This window comes from Boleophthalmus pectinirostris, unplaced genomic scaffold (genome assembly GCF_026225935.1).
Source record: "Boleophthalmus pectinirostris isolate CB_2022bp ecotype Guang Dong unplaced genomic scaffold, ASM2622593v1 HiC_scaffold_18, whole genome shotgun sequence".
NCBI lineage: Eukaryota > Metazoa > Chordata > Actinopteri > Gobiiformes > Gobiidae > Boleophthalmus > Boleophthalmus pectinirostris.
Window position 1 is genome coordinate 25,862,897 of NW_026571133.1, and position 20,281 is coordinate 25,883,177.

General features: G+C 38.0%; 3 protein-coding genes across 4 annotated transcripts; 2 read left to right on the top strand and 1 right to left on the bottom strand.

The window, feature by feature from the left end:
• Nucleotides 1-700: 700 nt before the first annotated feature.
• On the top strand, nucleotides 701-9,665 carry prkaa1 (protein kinase, AMP-activated, alpha 1 catalytic subunit). The gene is made up of 9 exons (XM_020921639.2): nucleotides 701-1,027; nucleotides 1,770-1,911; nucleotides 3,260-3,353; nucleotides 3,546-3,690; nucleotides 4,155-4,242; nucleotides 4,317-4,541; nucleotides 4,613-5,111; nucleotides 5,182-5,308; nucleotides 7,480-9,665. Exons 1-9 carry the CDS (start codon nucleotides 931-933, stop codon nucleotides 7,758-7,760), a joined length of 1,698 nt encoding a protein of 565 aa, XP_020777298.1. The 5' UTR covers nucleotides 701-930; the 3' UTR covers nucleotides 7,761-9,665.
• A 259-nt stretch (nucleotides 9,666-9,924) lies between these two features.
• Nucleotides 9,925-15,515, top strand: ttc33 (tetratricopeptide repeat domain 33). 2 transcript variants are annotated; one of them, XM_020921899.2, is made up of 4 exons: nucleotides 9,925-10,432; nucleotides 11,917-11,998; nucleotides 13,502-13,633; nucleotides 14,810-15,515. In XM_020921899.2, exons 1-4 carry the CDS (start codon nucleotides 10,206-10,208, stop codon nucleotides 15,182-15,184), a joined length of 816 nt encoding a protein of 271 aa, XP_020777558.2. In that variant the 5' UTR covers nucleotides 9,925-10,205; the 3' UTR covers nucleotides 15,185-15,515. The 2 variants fall into 2 exon arrangements, with proteins under 2 accessions (XP_020777558.2, XP_020777559.2); XM_020921900.2 differs by lacking the exon at nucleotides 13,502-13,633.
• Nucleotides 15,516-15,957: 442 nt separating this feature from the next.
• ptger4b (prostaglandin E receptor 4 (subtype EP4) b) lies at nucleotides 15,958-18,709 on the bottom strand. The gene is made up of 2 exons (XM_020921631.2): nucleotides 17,650-18,709; nucleotides 15,958-16,833 (listed from the first exon to the last, which is right to left on the bottom strand). Exons 1-2 carry the CDS (start codon nucleotides 18,433-18,435, stop codon nucleotides 16,297-16,299), a joined length of 1,323 nt encoding a protein of 440 aa, XP_020777290.1. The 5' UTR covers nucleotides 18,436-18,709; the 3' UTR covers nucleotides 15,958-16,296.
• Between the last annotated feature and the right edge of the window lie 1,572 nt (nucleotides 18,710-20,281).

The window sequence follows — 20,281 nt, forward strand, 5'->3', positions numbered from 1 at the left end:
GATGGTCTTGACCAAAAACTTTTACAAAATCTTGAAATGACTTCCCATAAACTCCTGATAATTTGCTCCAGCTGCTGCATTAAAGTATGATTCTAATTTCCATACAGGGATTCATATCTTACATGCAATTAAAACTAAATATTTTGTTGCTTAAAACGCAGGCACAGATTGCAGTTAAAAATATATATTAAACTATAGCAAAAAAAAATATTGTGTTAAATTAGACACAAGTTGACTGTCAGTTTAGGAAACTTTGACTCTAAAACTTTTGTCCAGTTGACAGAAAAGAATTGTCTTTTGCCTACCTACCAGGACGGCTGAGAGATTACACAGACATCTATCAAAACAATAAATGACATGAAGTAGAAAAGCATGCAGTTTATCCACTGCCCTATCACTAATATTTTGTGACGACACTGACATCTACTGGTCAAAGAATTATTTGAGGAAATTAAAACTAATTAGCTACTGTTAACATTTACAGTAAAGGTTACTTAATCTTTCATATCAACGCAAAAATTACAAACACATGGAACATTGTAACAAGATTTGATAAAGCCTCCAGATTTGTAGAAGAGTCATAGCCTACTGGTAACAAGCAAAGACTGCGGTTAACTATGATTAAAAAATATATATATATCCAAAAGCTTCACTTTGTTTTGGCCTTCTTTGTAAGCTGTCTGTTGTCTACGTTTTCGTCATAAATAGACCTTGATAACTTTCTATTTTGCTTTTGATAATTCCCAATGAACAGTGAACGCATCGGATTACGTGGTGTAGTGTTTGGCGAATCACGGCCGCGCTGCACAGCCTCCCTCCAGGATCCGTGCTCCGGGAGAGGCACAGCGGCTCAACTACAGACGCACGTCGCCCTGCTCGGACCATCTCTGCCCGCCGCATATAACCCTGCCGCAAGGCCACTGCGGGAAGATGGCGACAGACAAAACCAAACACGAAGGAAGAGTTAAGATTGGACATTATATTCTGGGTGACACTCTCGGAGTGGGAACATTTGGGAAGGTTAAAGGTATGTTACAACTGCGTGCTGCAAACTGAAAGATGGTGGCTATTAGCTCATTGCTAATTTAGCATCAGGAAAGCTAACTTGTACCGCTTGGAAGTTAACACACTTGTTGTCTTGTCACTTGTCTTCTTAGTTAAACAAAAACGGTTGTGTTTACATTTTTATTCATACGGGATGGATGTTAGTGGTGTCAAGAATATTTTTGGTTGTTTACAACAGGATCTTTGTACACTCAATGTAGCTCACTGCGTATTGAGCGGAACAACGAGCCACAAGTCGGTTCAAACCAGGTATCCTACCGGGAAGTAACTCTAAATCTCTAACCCTTGCTGTTCACCCACACTGGGTACAAATTAACCAAGGAGGTGTCCTCCCACTCTAATTTGTCAAAGTAACTACCGCTCGACTTTGTACTCTTCAAGTAGCTTTTGTGCAGCCGAGCAGACGCCAGGATGTCATAGAGGGGAAGGTGCTGTGTGAAAATGAATCGATGCCCCGAGCTGTCATTAAAGAGGGGGCACAATAGGCACGTTTCAAGTAGTCCTGGTTCTATGTTTGATGCTGGGTTAGATTATTTTACCTAAATCACTCGACAGCCATTAAAATATGTGTCATTGTCATGTCTGTGTGTTTGTTTGTAGGTGATGGCTGTTGGAACATAACTGTTTACAGTTCATATTCACTTGTATTAATCCTTGTTTTGGACAGGTTGATCTAATGTTTTGCTTTGCCTTTTGTTTCCTAGTGGGCCAACATGAACTGACCAAGCACCAAGTGGCTGTGAAGATCCTGAATAGGCAAAAGATACGCAGTTTAGATGTTGTGGGGAAGATCCGCAGGGAGATCCAGAACCTCAAGCTTTTCAGGCATCCTCACATAATTAAACTGTAAGTCCTTCATTACACTTCTTCACTTTTCTTTAATTCCATAAATGTGCATTCATGTCTCCAACTGAGCTATTTTTGTACTTCTACTTTACACTCATAAATAAGGCCATTAACTGCCAGTGTTTGCCATGGTTGTCAGAATCGATAAATATATTTATCCTAAAAAGTTACTGCAACTGTTAGTTTTAGAAACTAGAAAATTCCCTGGGAAAATAGCAGACATTAACTAAAGTCAGGAATTGCGCTCTCTCTAAAACAGCAGTTTCATATCATGCATGCACAGGAATGTAAACTGTGTTTGCTTGTGTGAGAGTGAGAGAGATACCATCTTGTACAGTTTCAGTACACTGGGGCAGAGGCCAGGCTGGACCTCACCTGCATTGAATATGCCTCATTATAATAATTGTAATCTTTCTTTTTTCATATTTAGGATATAATATCAAATAACAATGTTGAGTTTATTTACAGTTCATATGTAGGTCAATAATATTTATTACTGTATCAATAGAGCAGAATCACATTTAAGTTAATTAAAGGCATTATAACTCTGTTGATTTGATTTGAAGCTTTGAATTATTTGTGTTTTGAATTGTAGTAGTCAATCATTAATGTCTGGCATTTCTTTGCTGTTGTTGTGATTCTTCAGTGGTAAATCTATTATTTGTATGAGTTTAGGTAAAGCTTTTTAAATGTATAATTTAAATGTGTTTAGTGCATACTTGTAAGCTCAATTAGCTTATTCCACTGGGTTTTACAGCATATTTGCCTTGAAAGCCTCAGAAACAGTGAGTACTGTCCAATGAGGCATGTGTGTTTGTGACATGTCTTTTTCCTGATATTTTTTTGATCTCCAACCACAATACACCAATTACCTGGTACCGACACCATTCAGGCCTATTTTTTCATGGTTTGTTTGAAAATGCATTAGAGCCAGTGTTCTGTCTGATACCAGCCTTTAAAATACCAAGATTTTGTTTACAAAAGAAGGGTCTATGCTGCTCAAATGAATTAATATTTTGAAACACATAAAATTGCTTAGTGGGGAGCCCATATGCTAAAATTTTTGGGATATATATTGAGTAAGGTTTTGGGAACAAATGGATGCTATAATTATTTTATGAAAATGGGCTAAAAGAATCCTCATTAAAAATCAAAATGAAAAGTAATATGGCTTATTCAAGTTTTGATGACATTTCATTTCAGCATCTCAAAATATTTCCCATGTGCTTCACTGTCTGCTTGAAGCTCCTTTTGAGAACATGAATGGGACCAAGTCTGCATCGCTGTACCCTAAGAGAAAGGCGTTCTTTTACACTATATTACTCCTGTTCTTTGTTGTTTTGTGCAGCTATCAAGTTATCAGCACCCCCACTGATATCTTCATGGTGATGGAATATGTGTCAGGCGGAGAGCTTTTTGACTATATATGTAAAAATGGAAAGGTAAAGCCTAACCTTTACTATTTTTTTTTCCTTTATAGTACCTATGTGACATTTTTGTGATGTTTGTCTATAATACAGCTAATCTATGGCTAAATAGTAACTGAAAAATCTCAACACGATGTGCAGAGCAGTCAGCTGTGGTGCGACGTGTTGATGAGTCACAGAAATAATAGACCTTCTCTGTGTTGACAGTTGGATGAGAAAGAGAGCCGTCGCTTGTTCCAGCAGATAATTTCAGCTGTGGATTACTGCCACAGACACATGGTGGTGCACAGAGACCTCAAGCCGGAAAATGTTCTCCTTGATGCACATATGAATGCCAAGATCGCAGACTTCGGTGAGTATTGTGAATCATGTGAATATCAGAAGCTCATGTTTTGATAACGATTACTTAATGTAAAATGACAATACTTGCTTGGAAAAACCCTTTTGCCCACTTGCTCATTGTGTGTGCGCTTCTCTGAAAGACACATCAACCTCTCCTACAGCTTCCAAGTCTTCTTATAAACCTAGCTCAGTGTCTGGTCATGTCCTCAACTTTGGTAACAACTGTCCATAGAAGTCCCATTACTATGCACCAATCCACACTCGCTTGTCCGTTGCCATGTGTCTCATCCCACTTGAACCAAAATCCAAAGTTTTGCATGCGCAGGACATGCTCTAAGCACCCAAGTAAAGCTCTGTGAGATACATGTGTGATTGAGGTGTTATGTCTCCATGGCTGTGGCTACAGAGACTGCTGTCTGTGAATTTTTACTTGGAGTGCCTCTATATAATACAGTGTGTTTATATTGTTTTCAGGTCTGTCAAACATGATGTCAGATGGGGAGTTTCTGAGAACAAGTTGTGGTTCTCCAAACTATGCTGCTCCTGAGGTCATATCAGGAAGGTAATGTGTTGCATTTGAAGAGCATTTATTCAGTATTTTTCAAACAACATTGTAATCAAATGATATTTCTTCAGATTATATGCTGGACCAGAGGTGGATATCTGGAGCAGTGGGGTCATTCTTTATGCTTTGCTTTGTGGCACTCTTCCCTTTGATGATGACCATGTGCCAACACTTTTTAAGAAAATCTGTGATGGGATCTTTTTCACACCGCAGTATCTGAACCCCTCCGTCATCAGTCTGCTCAAACACATGCTGCAGGTCGACCCCATGAAAAGAGCTACCATCAAAGAAATTCGGTGCGTATGTTCAAAACATGATTGTAATTTCATTAAGATCTGAGCAATTACAACATTTACCATTCTAACAGGGAGGATGAGTGGTTCAAGCAGGATTTACCAAAGTACCTGTTCCCAGAGGATCCTTCCTATAGCAACAACCTCATTGACGATGAAGCCTTAAAGGAAGTGTGTGAGAAGTTTGAGTGCACAGAGGAAGAAGTTCTGTCATGTTTATATAGCCGGAACCATCAGGACCCGCTTGCTGTTGCGTACCATCTTATCATTGACAATCGTCGCATAATGAGTGAAGCTAAGGATTTCTACCTTGCCTCTAGTCCCCCTGACACCTTCTTGGATGATCAGCACTTTGGTGTGGTTATAAAGCCCCATCCGGAACGCGTACCCTTCCTTTTGGCAGAGACTCCTCCAAGGCCTCGCCACACTTTGGACGAACTCAATCCTCAGAAGTCCAAACACCAAGGGGTCAGAAGAGCCAAGTGGCACCTGGGTATTCGCAGCCAAAGCAGACCCAATGACATCATGACAGAAGTGTGCCGTGCCATGAAACAGCTGGACTATGAGTGGAAAGTAAGAGATCAACACAATCAATCGATCACTAGTTGAAAATAAATATTGATGTATTTTTTTCTTCAATCAGGTTGTGAATCCATTCTATTTACGAGTGAGAAGAAAGAATCCAATTACTGCAATGCAAACCAAGATGAGCCTACAACTTTACCAGGTGGACAGCAGAACCTACCTCCTTGACTTTCGTAGCATAGATGGTAAGATAAAAAGTTATGATACAACTAAATGTTACTGGAGTTCAAATTTAAGTTATGCGTATGTAATAATAATTGATAATAAATAAATAAATATAGCCGCAAGCAGCGATGATCAGCCCTTGCGTGCTCCTATGCCGCGCCCCGCAAATGCCGCACCCCGTAAATGCCACACCCCGTAAACACCACGCCCTTCAGAACACCACACCCTGCACTAACGCTAATAACCCTAAACTCCAACCTAACCCGTCGTTATCCTAACCATAGACCCAACCCTAACCCTAACACTTAACCTAACCCATTAATTAAAAAAAAAAATTGCATGTGTTTATTTAAAAAAAAAAAAAGTCAGACTTCCGGTTTATAAGGAGGTGTGGTCACAATATACATTTTTGTTCTTATTGCCCTGATGCATCTGGCTACCAAATTTGGTTTAACTACGTAAAAGTTTGTGTAAGGACGTCCCATTGGCAAGGACAGAATTTTTGCTTGTTGCCATGGCAATACAATGTAAATGGGTTGTGGGCGTCATTGAGATTTTTAATCGAGACCCTGTCACAAATGTGGATATCAAATTAAGTATATGTATGACAAATAAAACCTAATCATTTTATACAGATTTTCTAGGGGGCACTATTGCACCCACTTTTCTTACATCAGTCTGTTCATGGTCAGAGTTTAAACCCACGATTAAAATTTGAGTGAAATCGGCCAAAGTTTGTGCCAAAATTTGTCAGTTTTACCAATGGAATAACATGTAGAGCTTATATCATCGCTGTGGCAACGCCATAAAAAATATGACATACGTGTCATTGACTTTTGGATTGGGATGCCAAAATAGAATTTTGTGCAAAATTTCAGACATTTTTGAACAACTATTTGGTAACTATTTTTTTTCTCCAATATTAAATTTTGTTTCAATCTGTAGGGGGAGCTAATGCGCCAAATTAATAATTTTCACATTAAGGATCTTAAGGGCAGAGAGTTTAACAACTGTTTCAAATTTCATTGAAATCGGAGTTTGAGCAAATGGGAAGAATTTGTTAATGTCCAAAATTGTGTGCATTTTTTGTTGCTTCATTGCTCAGAGATCGTAAGACGTGTGTGAAAAATTTGGATAGCTTTTGATATTTCACCTCTTGAGATAATGTGGACCAAATTTGAGCTCGTTTGGATGAGCGCCCTCGGAGGAGTTCGTAAAGCTTAGCAAAGTTTAATCCAATATTGCTGCCCCCGGTGGAGCGCACTGCATTGTGTAATAATATTTTTTCCTTGTCTTGTCATGGTCGACTTCTGTGTTAAATTTCATGATTGTACATGCAATTTTTTTTTTGTGTCATTCCTATACCCTAATGCACTGGGGGTGCTGACAAGCCATTTTATTTATTTATGGAAAATGGAAATAGCCAAAAGTTAGAGAATCGCGAGTTTTAACAGATGGCAAAATTTACAGGATTTTTCGTCTTTGTACAGTGGGTGAAAAATGGGTGAGTTGGTTAGGAGAAAAATAATAATAAGAAAGAAAGAATAATATTCTGATAAGAGAACAATGTTCCAACAACAAACAACAAACTATATATTTTCGGAAACCTCTGGTGCATTGCTACATCATGGCAAGGATCCCTGGTCACTACAGGCGAGTCACATCGTGCCATTTAATTTTCTGGCCACTAGGAGCATCGCTGTGCGATACTAATTGGCCCTACGCCAGCTTCTGGCGCTCGGGCCTAATAATATTGCAACCAATCACTCAATATGAACACTCGGACATTCGAATAAGGAGGGTGAAGTATTTTTTAATATGGCATGACCAAAGGGAAGGGAAGAAAAGTATATAAAGTGTACATGCCACAAGATATCTCATCCACAGTGCACAACAACCTTCTTTTCTCTTTTAACCTAGCTAAATGCTCCCACATGCTTTATATCAGATTGGAAGATTACTGAAGAATGCAATAATCATAATAATAATAAGTTGGTTTAACCACTGCTTTTACTGACAAATTTAATCTTATAGTATAATAGTGTTTAATAAAAAGGAAACCCTTTAGATTTCACCTTATCTTGTACAATTTGTGATTTGTCCAACCCAAAAAAGTCAGTTTGAGGGACATTGCTGTTGTAGCTGTTAAATTGTCTATTGTGCCAAATCCCTTGTTACCTGTCTCCTGCAGATGATATTTTGGAAACAAAATCTGGAACTGCTACCCCTCATCGGTCTGGCTCTGTGGGCAACTACCGCACCACTATGAAGACTGATGTAGATGGGGCAGAGGCCCCTGGCACTTCTAGCACTGTGCACCCTCTCAAGGTGGCAGAGGGCTCTTTAGCATCATCACTGACTTCATCCACTGACTCAACGGGAGCAGACAATGCGACGTTACCTCGACCTGGAAGTCATACCATAGAGTTCTTTGAGATGTGTGCTAATCTTATTAAACTTCTTGCACGATAGCTTGCAAAACCTATTGCTAGCCTTTTTCCTATTAGTGTCTTTACAGCAATAAGCATGCAACCATTTAATGGCTCAGCTCATCCCGGCCAAGGATGAAGCAGGTGGATGTCCCCAGAGCTGACAGGATACAGTGCTCACAGAAACATAACATTCTGTCAGATGAACAACAAGCTTAATATAAGCCCAGAGAGATCAGTGGACAGCAAATGTCTACAAATTTACACTGAATTTGCTGCACTGTAGCCAGTGAGCGCTGCTATTTAGTACAACATCCAGTGCTGTCAGCAGAGAGAGGTTTACAACAGAGATTTGGAAATGAGGCGCTAGATGTATAGGATACAGGAAGCACTTTTGCACAAATGTCTTATATTTCCTGCTGCTCTTGTTCATTTGTCTCATTGGAGATGAGAGTAGTGGTGCAGTTGTGTTGGGGCACTGCCGAAGTAAGTCAAGCGTTACCCACCAAACTCTTGGACATTACAGACTGGCAGATGCTCATGTATTTCATGTGTGTGTGTTAGAGACAAAAGAATGCTTCATCATTTGTTCCTCTTGTGTACATTTGAGCTGTCATGCTAAAGTTTCATGATGTCCTTGTTGTAAAATGTCTGTCCCTTAAATTTTTTATATATAAAGACATGGATATATTTATCAGTGCGTGCATTGGTTCCATTGAAAAGTATAACTTTTTTTCCCCTTACATTTATATCTATTGCTGGATAATATGTATTATCTTTTTTACTGTGTCTTTTTAATCAATATTTTGTTTTCTTCAATCATATTGTTTTGTCATACTTGATTTTCTGTCCAGACAATATAGATTGATTTTACAGTTTAAAGTTATTTTCTCTGAACATCAGAATCTATATCATTAACAGTCCAATTAAAATTACATTTAGATTCTGACATTTTTTTGTTTTGTTTTTACTTTGTTGTCTTTAATTCTTATTGAATTTGAGACATGCCTTTGTTTATTTTTAGATTTACACCTTTTAACAATTAAAAAGGTTTAAAACATAAAACAAACAATTTATAGATTGTGAAAGGTGTCTTATGTTGATTGTGCCATTATAACAGAAATGCAGGCAAAAAGTCCTCAAAGCTTGTAGAGCAGCAATAATATTTTGTCCAATTCTTCTCTTTGTTATTGAAGTTCACTAAAAGCAAGCTTGAAGTCATGTGATCAATGTTTTTGTTTGGCTTAAAGAAATGAAATCAACTGAAATAAGTTTTTCCATGTTTTCAAGTGTTAACTTTCAGGTTGAGCTGTAACAACAATGCTTCCCTAAGAATTTACTAGTATATGCCTTTCCGTCACATTGCATTATTTCTGAATTATTTTACATACATTGGTATTGGTGTTTATGGAGTTTTAAACAGTGTATTGCTGATTATTGCTCTTATAAAGCCAAAACGTACCATAATTATGTATATTATCACAAAATAACCAAACAGCTGCTTATATTTCTTATTGGCTCAGCATTTTTTCCAAGTTAGAGTGTTGTTCACTGGCACTGAATAGATTTGTATTTATTTTTTCTATTTTAAACAAGAATTCAAGTTGGAATAAATATGTAGGAGGTGAAACATGGTGGCCCATTTCGTTTGAAAGCACACAATTATACTTGTGTTCAGTCTTACGTTATTGCTATAGGGCTGGGCATTGACTTCTGTGTAGTGACTGTTATTTAATTACATTCTAAAACATTTTGGTTTCTGTATTGTTTGTTGACCATAAAACGATGAGAACATGAATGTCTGACATTTTAAGTTAACAAAATAGTGTAAGTTGGATTGATCTATTACTAAAGGGACCTTACATGATTGTCCAGTGTAAATTTTAAGCGGCAGTGTTGGTAAAATTTGTATTTGCGATGCCTAATAAACTTCTGAACAATTCATCTATGCATCTCGTCCTCCAACTTTTCTCTTCTAGAAATACCTCACTTGGATTATACTCATTTCCATGAACACCTGCGACAAAACTAACTAGCCCTATAAGGAATAAGTAACAAAAGCCAAACTCCAAGCAAAATGTGCATACTTGGTCAGATCGAGGCCCTGGTACACTAATGTTCACATGAGAAATTAATGTTCGACTCGTCATTTTAGTGTCATGTCCCTTTAAGAAGCGTTGTAAACATTTCTACTACTTCCGGGTTATATCTTCGGGTCACGTTAAGCTTATATTTTAGATCAGACGCCTGGGATAAGACGTAATTACATTTATATTGCATATTATACAGTTATGTGTCATGTATTACATATAAAGTGAACATTTTGAGCTGTTAAATTTGGAACAGATGGTATAATAGTCATAAACCGAGTGGCTTATTTATCCAGTTTAGCTCCGTTTATTTACCAGACGGTGAGGGTTGTTGCAATTTAGATCTAGCAAACTTCTAGTTTTAGTAAGTATATATAGAAGTTTAAATTGAATACAGGATGGCGTCGTTCGGATGGAAGAGGAAAGCTGGGGAGAAGGTGTCCAAAGCAGTGCTCCAACAGTTTGAAGATGAGGCAGAGAAAGCTGATGAAGGAGCGAGCAGACAGCACGAGGATGTGGACTGGCTGCACGCAACCAAGAGGCGTAGGGAAATGCTGCTGGAGGACTGTGCTACCAAGAGTCAAAGGCTGAAAGATGAAGGAGCTTTGCTCGCCGAGCAAGGAAGGTCAATCTCTTCTAATCAATCATGGCTGTTTCATTGAACATGTGGACAAAAAACAACCCAGATATTTACAAAGCTAGTCCTTGAAGCAATCAAATATGATCATATTATTTAATAAACAATACATTACATTTGAGAGAAATTGGATTTCTCTCCACAAGAGAGTGCTAAAACACAAAATGTGAACCATTTCAATAAATTGTAATGAAGCAGCATTACTTGAGACGTGACTTGACGTTTTTCTACATGGGCCGCTAAGCTTCACGGAGGGTCCCCAGGTTCTTAAAAATGAAGTTCAAACTGCTTTCATGAGATATTAGTGGTTACTATTTTACAACGATTTATTAATCACAAAACCATTATATTTGTGTAGCTGGACATGTACGGCTGGTTTTAAGTGCACATGTTGCCACTGCATGTGCACTTAAAACCAGTTTTAAGATGTTTAATAAAATGTAAGTTTGGTGATGTTCCTCTGTGATGCTTATGATCCAGTAAAACTCCATTAGTTGTTCCCCATTCCCAAGTTTTGGTCATGACCCTCAGTCACCTCCTATAAAAGTGGATTTTGCTGAGGAAATGAGGCCTTGCTCCGTCATAATGACTGCTTAGAGCTTTGAGATGGTGTCTGGTAAAGCATATCACAGTCCCACTCTAATGTGATTGACCCTTGTTTTCAGATCCATTCAGTTTTAACTGCTTATGATGTAAGCAAGACACCATCAACCACTATTAGAAATGGCTTATTCAATTACATGGTAGGTTTCCAACATATTGCTTTGGTCCATAGTGGAGGGCCTCTGATGGGTGATGCTGTATTTGGGCTTAGTCTTTGGTACCTTCCAGTGAGTCAGTCCTCTGTTTGCTGTCATAGGTGTGATACTACAACTTTAACAAGACTTGGAATCTGAATGTTATTTATTTCACACCCACATATTTGCTATTTATTAATCTTTTTTAACAGGTATTTAGTCTATTTTAATTTTGTATATCTTAAAATGAATTATTGATATTAGTAACTTTTTTATATGTTTGATATATGAAAGAAAGAGGTTATAAACTTCACATATGTATGTTATAATTTATTTTATGATGATTGTGATTATATATGTCACATATTGCCTAACTTCCGGACTAATTTTACAGTCTTCGCCTCTACTGTGTAAATGGATTGCAACACTGGGTAGTTCCTTTTCCACTTCAGCCTTTGTTGAGCACATGTGCATAGTCCCATAAAAAGGGAGGGGAGCTTTAGTTTGATCAATCGTACTGGTATCTCCACCATCGGTTTAAACCACAAAATGGAAATGTGATATTGTGATATAGAGTGTAGATTAAATATTCTATAAATATGAAATCTGAGCCAGACAGACAAAACACACACATCTGATGGATTAGTCCTTCACAGTTAAATCAGTATTATCCTTAGAGCTTTTATTTACTTAGAAATTCAATGTTGTTGTTTTTTTGTTTGTTTGTTTTTTCAGACATTGGGACGCCATTAAGAAGTGGGATGAAGCAATACAACTGACTCCAGAAAATCCGTCATTATATGAGATGAAGTCACAGGTGAATACTAATTAATATGAATATTATTTAATTTGACCTACAATCCTGTGGTATTTCCTACAAGGCAAAAAGCCTTTTAGTAGTGGTTATTAATTAAATGGCTTACGATTTACAGGCTTAAAGCCTGGTAGTATTCTCTGGGTTATATCTAACTTCTAAGATATTTATTATACACATTTTTTCATCATCTGTCACTGTCACATGCTACCACTACTGTCCATATTACTGACATTCAATTCAGCCACTTGCTTCAGACTGCCACTGGTCCATTTCCCACTTCCTCATGCTAGACTGTATTCACACACACACACACACACACACACACATTTTGGTTAGTTATTTTTTACACAGGCATCAACAATTGGTTGACTGATGTGTTTGTTTATTATTACTAATCAAATGTATTCTTAGGGTCTGATGTAGTCAGATTACACATAGAACTGTAGGCCTAATATGATAAAGTCTATTACAAGACATTTGAGAAGGAAGCCAAGCCATTAGAAGGCTTTGCACAGGAAGGACCCAGGAAAGTTGCTATGCACAAATGAAGCAAACATTTGTACTTTTATTCAATATCTTCTCTAATGCGCTCCACAGTCCATATTATAATACTATTACTCTCATTGATTAGTTTGGATAATGTCATATTACCATTACAGGTCCAGATGACTGCACTGGCCCCACGATGGCAGCTTACTTCCCCTAATCACTTTCTTAACTTGGTTCTAGATAATGAGTTTCTGCATAATGTGCTGCTTTGCTCTGCCAGGCGGTGTTTCCGTCACACTCTGTTGTTGAGCTATAGGACATCACCACATCCTGGCTGTGTGGTTTGTCTCAGCTCTCATTGACCCTGTGACTTTCATATCAACAAACCACACACCAGACCGAACTGAGCTGGTTTACATTGAAATATGACTGAATATACTGCAAGTCACTACATCATAAGAAGTTTTAAGTTTCAAGTAGTAGGTTTAGTGCAAACTGCTCGCATACAGCACAGTATGCATTCTGTTAGATGTATATACCCAACAAGAAATACTTTTATGTTGCTTTATAATTTGTTAAGAAGAAGTTTTATTATCTTTTTACTGAAAATCTATTTAAACCACACCACTGAGCCAGTTTATTATTATTATTAATAATAATAATAATAATAATGCCTTACACTTGTAATGCACTTTAAGGCTAGTCATTATTCATTCATGTCATACAGGGTGGTGTTACTATTATAGTCACAATTGCGCTGGGGCAGACTGGCAAAAGTGAGGCTCTCAATTTGCGCCATCGGCTCCTCTGACTATCACCAATTGTTCATGCACACAGCACTTTCATACTAGGCAATGCGGGTCAAGTGTTTTACCCAAGGACACAATGGCAGAACTTGGTCTGGGAATCAATGCTCTGACCTTTGGGTTGGGGGACCACTGCTCTAATCCCTGAGCCACTGTCGCCCTGCTATGATGACTCCAGAAAGCTTTCTTTTTATTTTTTAATCCACAGGTTTTAACCATTCTCCATGAGGTCTTCCCAGCTGTGAAGGCGGCCGAGATGGCTATGAAACTCCGCCCCCTTTGGTGGGAGGCTTGGCAAACTTTGGGTCGAGCCCAACTTAATCTGGGAGAAATAGATCTGGTAAATTAGCTTCTGATTCTGATTAAAATGATGAGTGCAATGCAACACAGTACACACACTTTTTGAATGCAATAAATCAGACAACAGTTTTTTAAACTATTGTAGTTTTAACTTTGCAGTTTTAACAAAAAAACATCCAAGCATACAACCATCATTGATTTAAATAAACTTTATTTGTTTAAATTCTTTGAAGCCATTTTAAATCAGATATTTTTGTTTACTATTTTCTTTTAATACTTCCTACTTGTGCAAAAAGGTGCCTTAGGCTTGAGTTGTTCCTTAAATTGCCAAATAACACGTCTAGACCTGTGATTGAATGAATACTTGATGATAGTTACACAACCCATCTTAAACCAACATGCCTTACCTCAAAAATCCTTTAACTATTGGCAGTGTGTATAGAAGGTTCTTGTCCCAGAGTAGTAGACGTGTCCTTCAGGACCAATATCAACAACAATGATGAGTGATGAAAGTTGATTTAAACACAAATAGAGACACACCTCCTGATATAATGACGCTATTCTTGCAAGATAAAAAAAATAAAAAATCTCTTCTATTTATAGCAAGACTTGTTTGGTCGTGTTCAAGAGCTATGTCTGCATCAACATGTTTGATGATGTTTGTACAAATGGCATAGTAGTAGTCTTTTTTTTTTTTTTTTTTTTTACAAGCCATTCTTTGATTTTGCTATTCATCTTTGTCTAATTTCAGGTAAACATTGATGGGAAAGCACCCAAATAACGTATAATTTAACAGCATTCCAACAACTAATTGAAACTTGATTATCAAAGTCAACAAAATCTCTCTTTTTTGTTTTTAAGGAAAAAAAATCACATTCGGGTGTAGAATTTGTGCTTAACTTGATTTTTAAAAGGCTCTATCTTGCAGTGTGGGTTAGAGGATTCATGATCTTATTGTAAACAGTTTTATGACCAGTGGGTGAAAGCTGAAAGATTTGTTGTCTGTTTCCCTGTATTTACTGTGAAAATAACTTTTATATTGATTTTCTTGTGCATTGTCAGCAGACATCTATTGATGTGTCTGTAATTAAACATTAAATAATAGTGTAGGAAAGATAACTGGTCATAGCATCAGTGTCTTTGTCAGAAAGGTAAAGCATATTTTATTTTATTTTGTGAACTTCTATTCTTATGTTAATTTTGTTACTCTCTACAGGCTGTCAGGTCCTTCCAGATTGCAATTCACCTTTGCCCATCAGAAGTCTCCCTATGGCAAGAAGACCTGCAGTGGGCATGCAGACTACAAAAGCATCATTTAGCCTCAAAGGAAAAAGACCAGGAGGAGGATGAGACTAAAAGACAGATTTTGAATGCACCCGAGTTGGAGCAGGACTTTGATTTTGAGTCAGAGGAAGTTGTGGCTGCCTGTGAAGCTGTAGCTCAACGTCAGAATAGTTATGAGGAGCTGAAGAGAACAGCCCTGGTCATAGACACTCAGGGAAATATACAAAATGTGCTGGCTGGGGAGGGAGGCTCAGCAGATAGTGGATCCCTTTCAAAAGAAGTATTTGTAAAAGCAAGAGGACTTTGAATTGTATCAAAACAAGCATATAAAAGATATATTGTTTTAATATTAAGAAATGTATGACTATGATTGTCTAAAATGGATACATCTCAAACTTAGTGGGTAATTTTGATTAAGTCCTTGATCATGAGGGGACTCATGAAGTCATGAATATCAGAAAGGACTGAGAAGGGCAGTTAAGCAATACAATATTTATTTATAGATTAGTATATTACTCATATCACTCACATTATATAATTCATTCTGTCAGTAGTGCTGCTGGTGAATGTATTTTGTTGAGCTGCCCAAAAAAGAGGAGTTGAATTTAATTAAAGTTAAAACACCTGAGGTTAAATCATTTGACATGAATCTTCCACAACATAAATTTCATCTTCTGCTTTTGTTTGAAAATTGTCTAGGTGGAAACCAAAACATGCTCATCAACTCATTTTTGTAGATTCAGCTCTGGTGTTGGCAGATCACATGAGATATATTTCAACATGGCATACGTTTTTGTCAATCCCTCCTACTTTACTGTGAGCTGGTTAATTGCTTCACCAGGTCCGTAATGTTAGATTGCCTTTGGAACAATAAAGGTATAGTGTTTTACACTGTAGCTTGGAAACTTTACTGACCATAAACATGCACAGAATCCCCACAAATGTGCAATAGTATTTTTTACCAAGCTCAAGATTTCAGTAATATTTTCATTGTCGTCTTTATAGGTCAAGAAATGGCTACAAATTAAAAGAATAGTTACCTCTGAATTGAGATTACAAACAACACACTACAAAATGCTCTTTGTTTACTCACTTTAATTAACCATGTTGTACCATAATCTCAACTGGTTTACAGGTTTTGGTAAATTACTAGATATAGAATTATGTCACATTAGATCGTAAAGGGTAAAGCGGAACAATTGGCTATTCACATTACATTAAAAGAGCAGAACAGCAAAATAGTGTAACACTGAAAATGATACGATACACCATATCACCAAGTGCAGTAGCTGCCTATTTCACCACTTTGTTACTGGCCCTTAAGACCTTCTCACTGAGAAGAGACACTGTTTTATTTTAAAACTTCATAAACACCATACAAACAGAACTTTCATCAATATTCTGATGAATACTATGACGCTAGATGCACTTTTCCTGCATGTTGTTGGACTCATTTGTAAAGGTGACATGCAGCACAGGGTCAACAGGAACTTCCTTTATGTGGAATGTGTCCTCTGTGTGCCCCCTCCTAACCCTCCTGACCTCCTCCACAGCACCAGCCTCTATGGCTGTTGGTGAACACGTTGATGAACCTGAGTGTCCTGCTGTCCCTCCAGAGCATGAGTGCAGTGATGTCCTTTCCAGGGAGTGCAAGCATATCTGTGAGGTGCAAGCAAACTCCTGAAGGTCACGGGTCACTAGAGACGGAGAGTCCCGGGAGACAATGGAGGAAGAGAGGTGTCCGTCCGCACAGTGAAACCTACCACCTCTGCGGCCACGGCCCCCCATTTTACAGAACACACACTTTATTTTCTTCATGAGTTTGAGAAACACAGTCTTCCGCAGTAGTATGTAGACCCAGGGATCCAGAATCGGATTGATGGATGCCATTCGCACGGCCAGAAGGTCGAAGGGAGGATTCTCTTTTTGGTGCATCTGATTTTTAAAGATCCCGACCTAATAGAAAAAAAAATCTTTATTTCATCTGGAAGTATGCCTAATATAAAGACCATAAAAAAGATCAAAAAGTCAAAACTTTTTGAAGACCTCATGCTTAAAGGTGCACTATGTAGCCTTTCTGGTGGAGGGTCTGCCACTTGTTTATCTGAATGGAAATGTTATTTGTTTGTCTGGAATCTTAATATGGCATTAAAGTTAAGTAGAAAAGAGTAGGTACCCATAAACACCTCAATTATTTAAAAGTCTTTATTTAATGATAAACTGAGGAATTTATCTCTTTTTGAATACCTAGTTTTAATTTTTTTCAACTTTGTAATTTAGTCTGATCCCTGCACTGAGGAGTAATCATAGACTGTGGTAAATTTGCAATCTCTACACATCCAAGCACTCCAGCCTTCTAAAATTCTGATAAATGTAATTTTTTCATGAAGGCAAGCAGATGATGCTAACTGAACTTGTTACAAATCAGTTCTGAGGAGAGGTGATGCCACTGAGTACACTCCATGCATTAATTTAGGGCTTTGTGGAAATACAGTATTAAATGTGAGCAAGAAATTTTTAATGCCATTATAGTTAAAATAATAAGAATAAGAATAACAATAATAATAATAAAACAATAAAATTAAATTAAAAAATAGTCAAAACAGTGACATCTTCATGGAGAGTAGCAGGTGGTGGAACCAGAAAAGTAACACAGTGCATCTATGAATTAAGTTACAAGCATGCAACCTGCAGTGTTGGTGAAGGAATATTTTGCAGATTTTTTACAATATGATATTACGTCAAAGAAACTGTAATTGCAATTGAACTTACCACTAAAGGTATAGAGCAGATCAAAACCACCGCAGATGTGGCTATGAGGAGGATCACCATTTGAATCTCAGCTCCGGCCAGTCTGCGAAAGCTCCTTCTGCTGCTCCTGATCTCAGCTGCGCGCCTTGGGTCTGCGCCCAGAGATGTGCGACGGATGAAGCGCCGGTGCATAACGATGAGGGCCCCACACACAAGTACATTACAGATGACAGTAGCCAGCACTATCACCGAGTTTAGTCCAGCGTAAACTAAGTTGTAAGTAGCAGTGGAGGTGTGATTACTGTGCCAGTCTATAAAGCACCATGTCCCCGGTACCTGCACCTTGACTTGTCCCAGTCCCAAACAGGGCATTGAGCACACGAGTGCACTAAACATGTAAATGGCCAAAAGAGTGACCGCAGCCACTTTTTGGTTGACGTATTGGTTGTAGTATAATGCGTGGTTGATGGCCAGGTACCGCTCAACAGACATAGCAAACACGATACCCAACTGCACCAAGAAGAAGAAGAGCAAAATAAATGCGTAATATTGGCACAAAGGCTCCTTTCCGGGCCACGCGCCCTTCATATATGTGGCTATGGTAACGGGGCTGACGAGCAGCGTACCCAACAGGTCGGTGACTGCCAACCCGCACACCAGCGTGTAGAAAGTCGTCTCCTTTTGCTCCTTACGGGATATGCGGAGCACAACGATGGCAATGACGTTACCCGCTACCCCAAAAATGAACATTATGGATGGGATAGTCGGCGGCGGGAACCTGCCCGGTGCCGCGGTGGAGTTCATCATTTCAGATGCTCCAAAGTTTTCACTTTAACTCATACCCAGTCACACGGTCTTCTAAGGGCTAAAGAGATTTCCCATTTTGTTTCACGCACTGGCGCTCCTATGCGTGCAGTGCCCGAGACGGAGTAAATCCACAAACAGAGAAGTGATGATTTGCTACCGACGCTCTTCTGCACTCCGCTCCGCTCTGCTGTCACTCTGTTCTGTCAGAATTTCTGGTTTGGCAGCTCCTCCTCTGCGCTGCGCTCCTCCACGTTCGCCACACATATACTCAGATCAGTGTGGTTTCGCTTCTTCACATGGAGGAGTTCCCACACCTTGAGAGATCAGAACAAAATGTTCATCTATCTTGTACACAGCTGACAAAGTACTTTTACTGAACGTTAAATTATTATTATTTTAGATAACATGTTAGAATGGTCAGTGGTCAGTATCACAAGAAAGGGTGTAGTAAAAGAAAAAGTAACAAATTATTACTTAATTGATAAAACAAAGAAACCATTTTTTTTTTTTTTTTCATTTTTCTTACAAAGAATAGCTTTGCTTGCTTAACAGCAATATTTTCACATCATTAAAAAAAAAACAACAACTCTAATTTATAATCACAGTTTTGTTACAAAATCTATGATTTAAGTATCCATTCATATCTTATAAATACATAAAAGTGTTTTGATTGCAACAAAATTAATGGCAATTTAAAGCTATTCTGCCTCCAATACCAACAAAGTTTGAGACTGGTGTTTATATGTGATCTCATGGGGTCTTTTAGTCAACAGTGCATCCTATCACCTTTGCATGATACTCACAAGGTCAGGCTCAGGTTTCCTCACAAATTAGGACATTTTGGAAAAAGATTATACATGGAGTTTTACCTATTCTTTACACAGTTTATGGGACTTCGTAAAGATATCACTGAAAGTCCTATGGACTGTAGTTTCTTTTTTCATAAATGGGTTCTCATTAGCGTGTCACTATGTACTAGCAGGGATGGAGTTTTACATTTTCAAGATATACAACAATATAAAAATCATGTTCATTTAATATTGATCTATGCAGGTTATGGGATTCTTAATGTTTAACTAAACTAGAATGCAAAGTTAATATTTCACCTACAAAGGCATAATTCCCTAAACACTTAGCTGTAGAAAAACTACACATACTCAAAATATTGCATAAAAAATCTTAATGTGTATGTCTTAATTTAAAAATGTAAAAATTTAGGAGTAACATCTGAATAACAGTGGCTATACTCTGCATCATAATATGATATGATACTGTCTCAATCCATGTCTATATATTATATAGACTGATATATTATTGAGACAGTACAGTTCAGGACACTGTCTTTATCAGAGTCTGGTTGAAAACTACAGTGTGCTTGCAGCAGATAAAATGGAGCATCAGCACTCTGTGAACCGTCACATCCTTTGTGACACTAAACTTGTCTTAGTGTTTGATTGATTTATTTGTCTCAGAGGACTTTCACTTTATCAGTGCATTCATGAAGACCCTTACACACAGCTTTAATTATTGTCAACAGCTCCCCTCGGTGTGGTTTAACATAAGCTTTAGAGGAACAAGTCTCAACATTAGCAAACTATGCCCCTCAGGCACCCTTCTAAGCAAACATCAAGAACATCTTGTGCCACTGTTTTCCAAGTGAGGTTTTATGTATGAAAGAATGAGACGGCAAGATGTATGATATAATTATATCATTAAGATGCGTGGCATAGCCTTTCATGCACTTTTGCTCCTGTTCACCTACTAATAAGAGTGGTAGAGATAGAGCTCCTGCGATGGCCCAGAATGCAACAGACCTCTACAGACACACACAGATGACCTTGTCTGA

Excerpts from the sequence above, each read along its gene's own strand:
- prkaa1 (XM_020921639.2), top strand. The coding sequence starts at position 931 with ATGGCGACAGACAAAACCAAACACGAAGGAAGAGTTAAGATTGGACAT. Across the intron at positions 1,028-1,769 it reads AACATTTGGGAAGGTTAAAG|TGGGCCAACATGAACTGACC; the intron begins GTATGTTACAAC and ends TTTGTTTCCTAG. Across the intron at positions 3,354-3,545 it reads ATATATGTAAAAATGGAAAG|TTGGATGAGAAAGAGAGCCG; the intron begins GTAAAGCCTAAC and ends CTGTGTTGACAG.
- ptger4b (XM_020921631.2), bottom strand. The coding sequence starts at position 18,435 with ATGATGAACTCCACCGCGGCACCGGGCAGGTTCCCGCCGCCGACTATC. Across the intron at positions 16,834-17,649 it reads TCTGCTCTATACCTTTAGTG|GTCGGGATCTTTAAAAATCA; the intron begins GTAAGTTCAATT and ends TTTTTCTATTAG.
- ttc33 (XM_020921899.2), top strand. The coding sequence starts at position 10,206 with ATGGCGTCGTTCGGATGGAAGAGGAAAGCTGGGGAGAAGGTGTCCAAA. Across the intron at positions 10,433-11,916 it reads TTGCTCGCCGAGCAAGGAAG|ACATTGGGACGCCATTAAGA; the intron begins GTCAATCTCTTC and ends TTGTTTTTTCAG. Across the intron at positions 11,999-13,501 it reads TATATGAGATGAAGTCACAG|GTTTTAACCATTCTCCATGA; the intron begins GTGAATACTAAT and ends TTTAATCCACAG.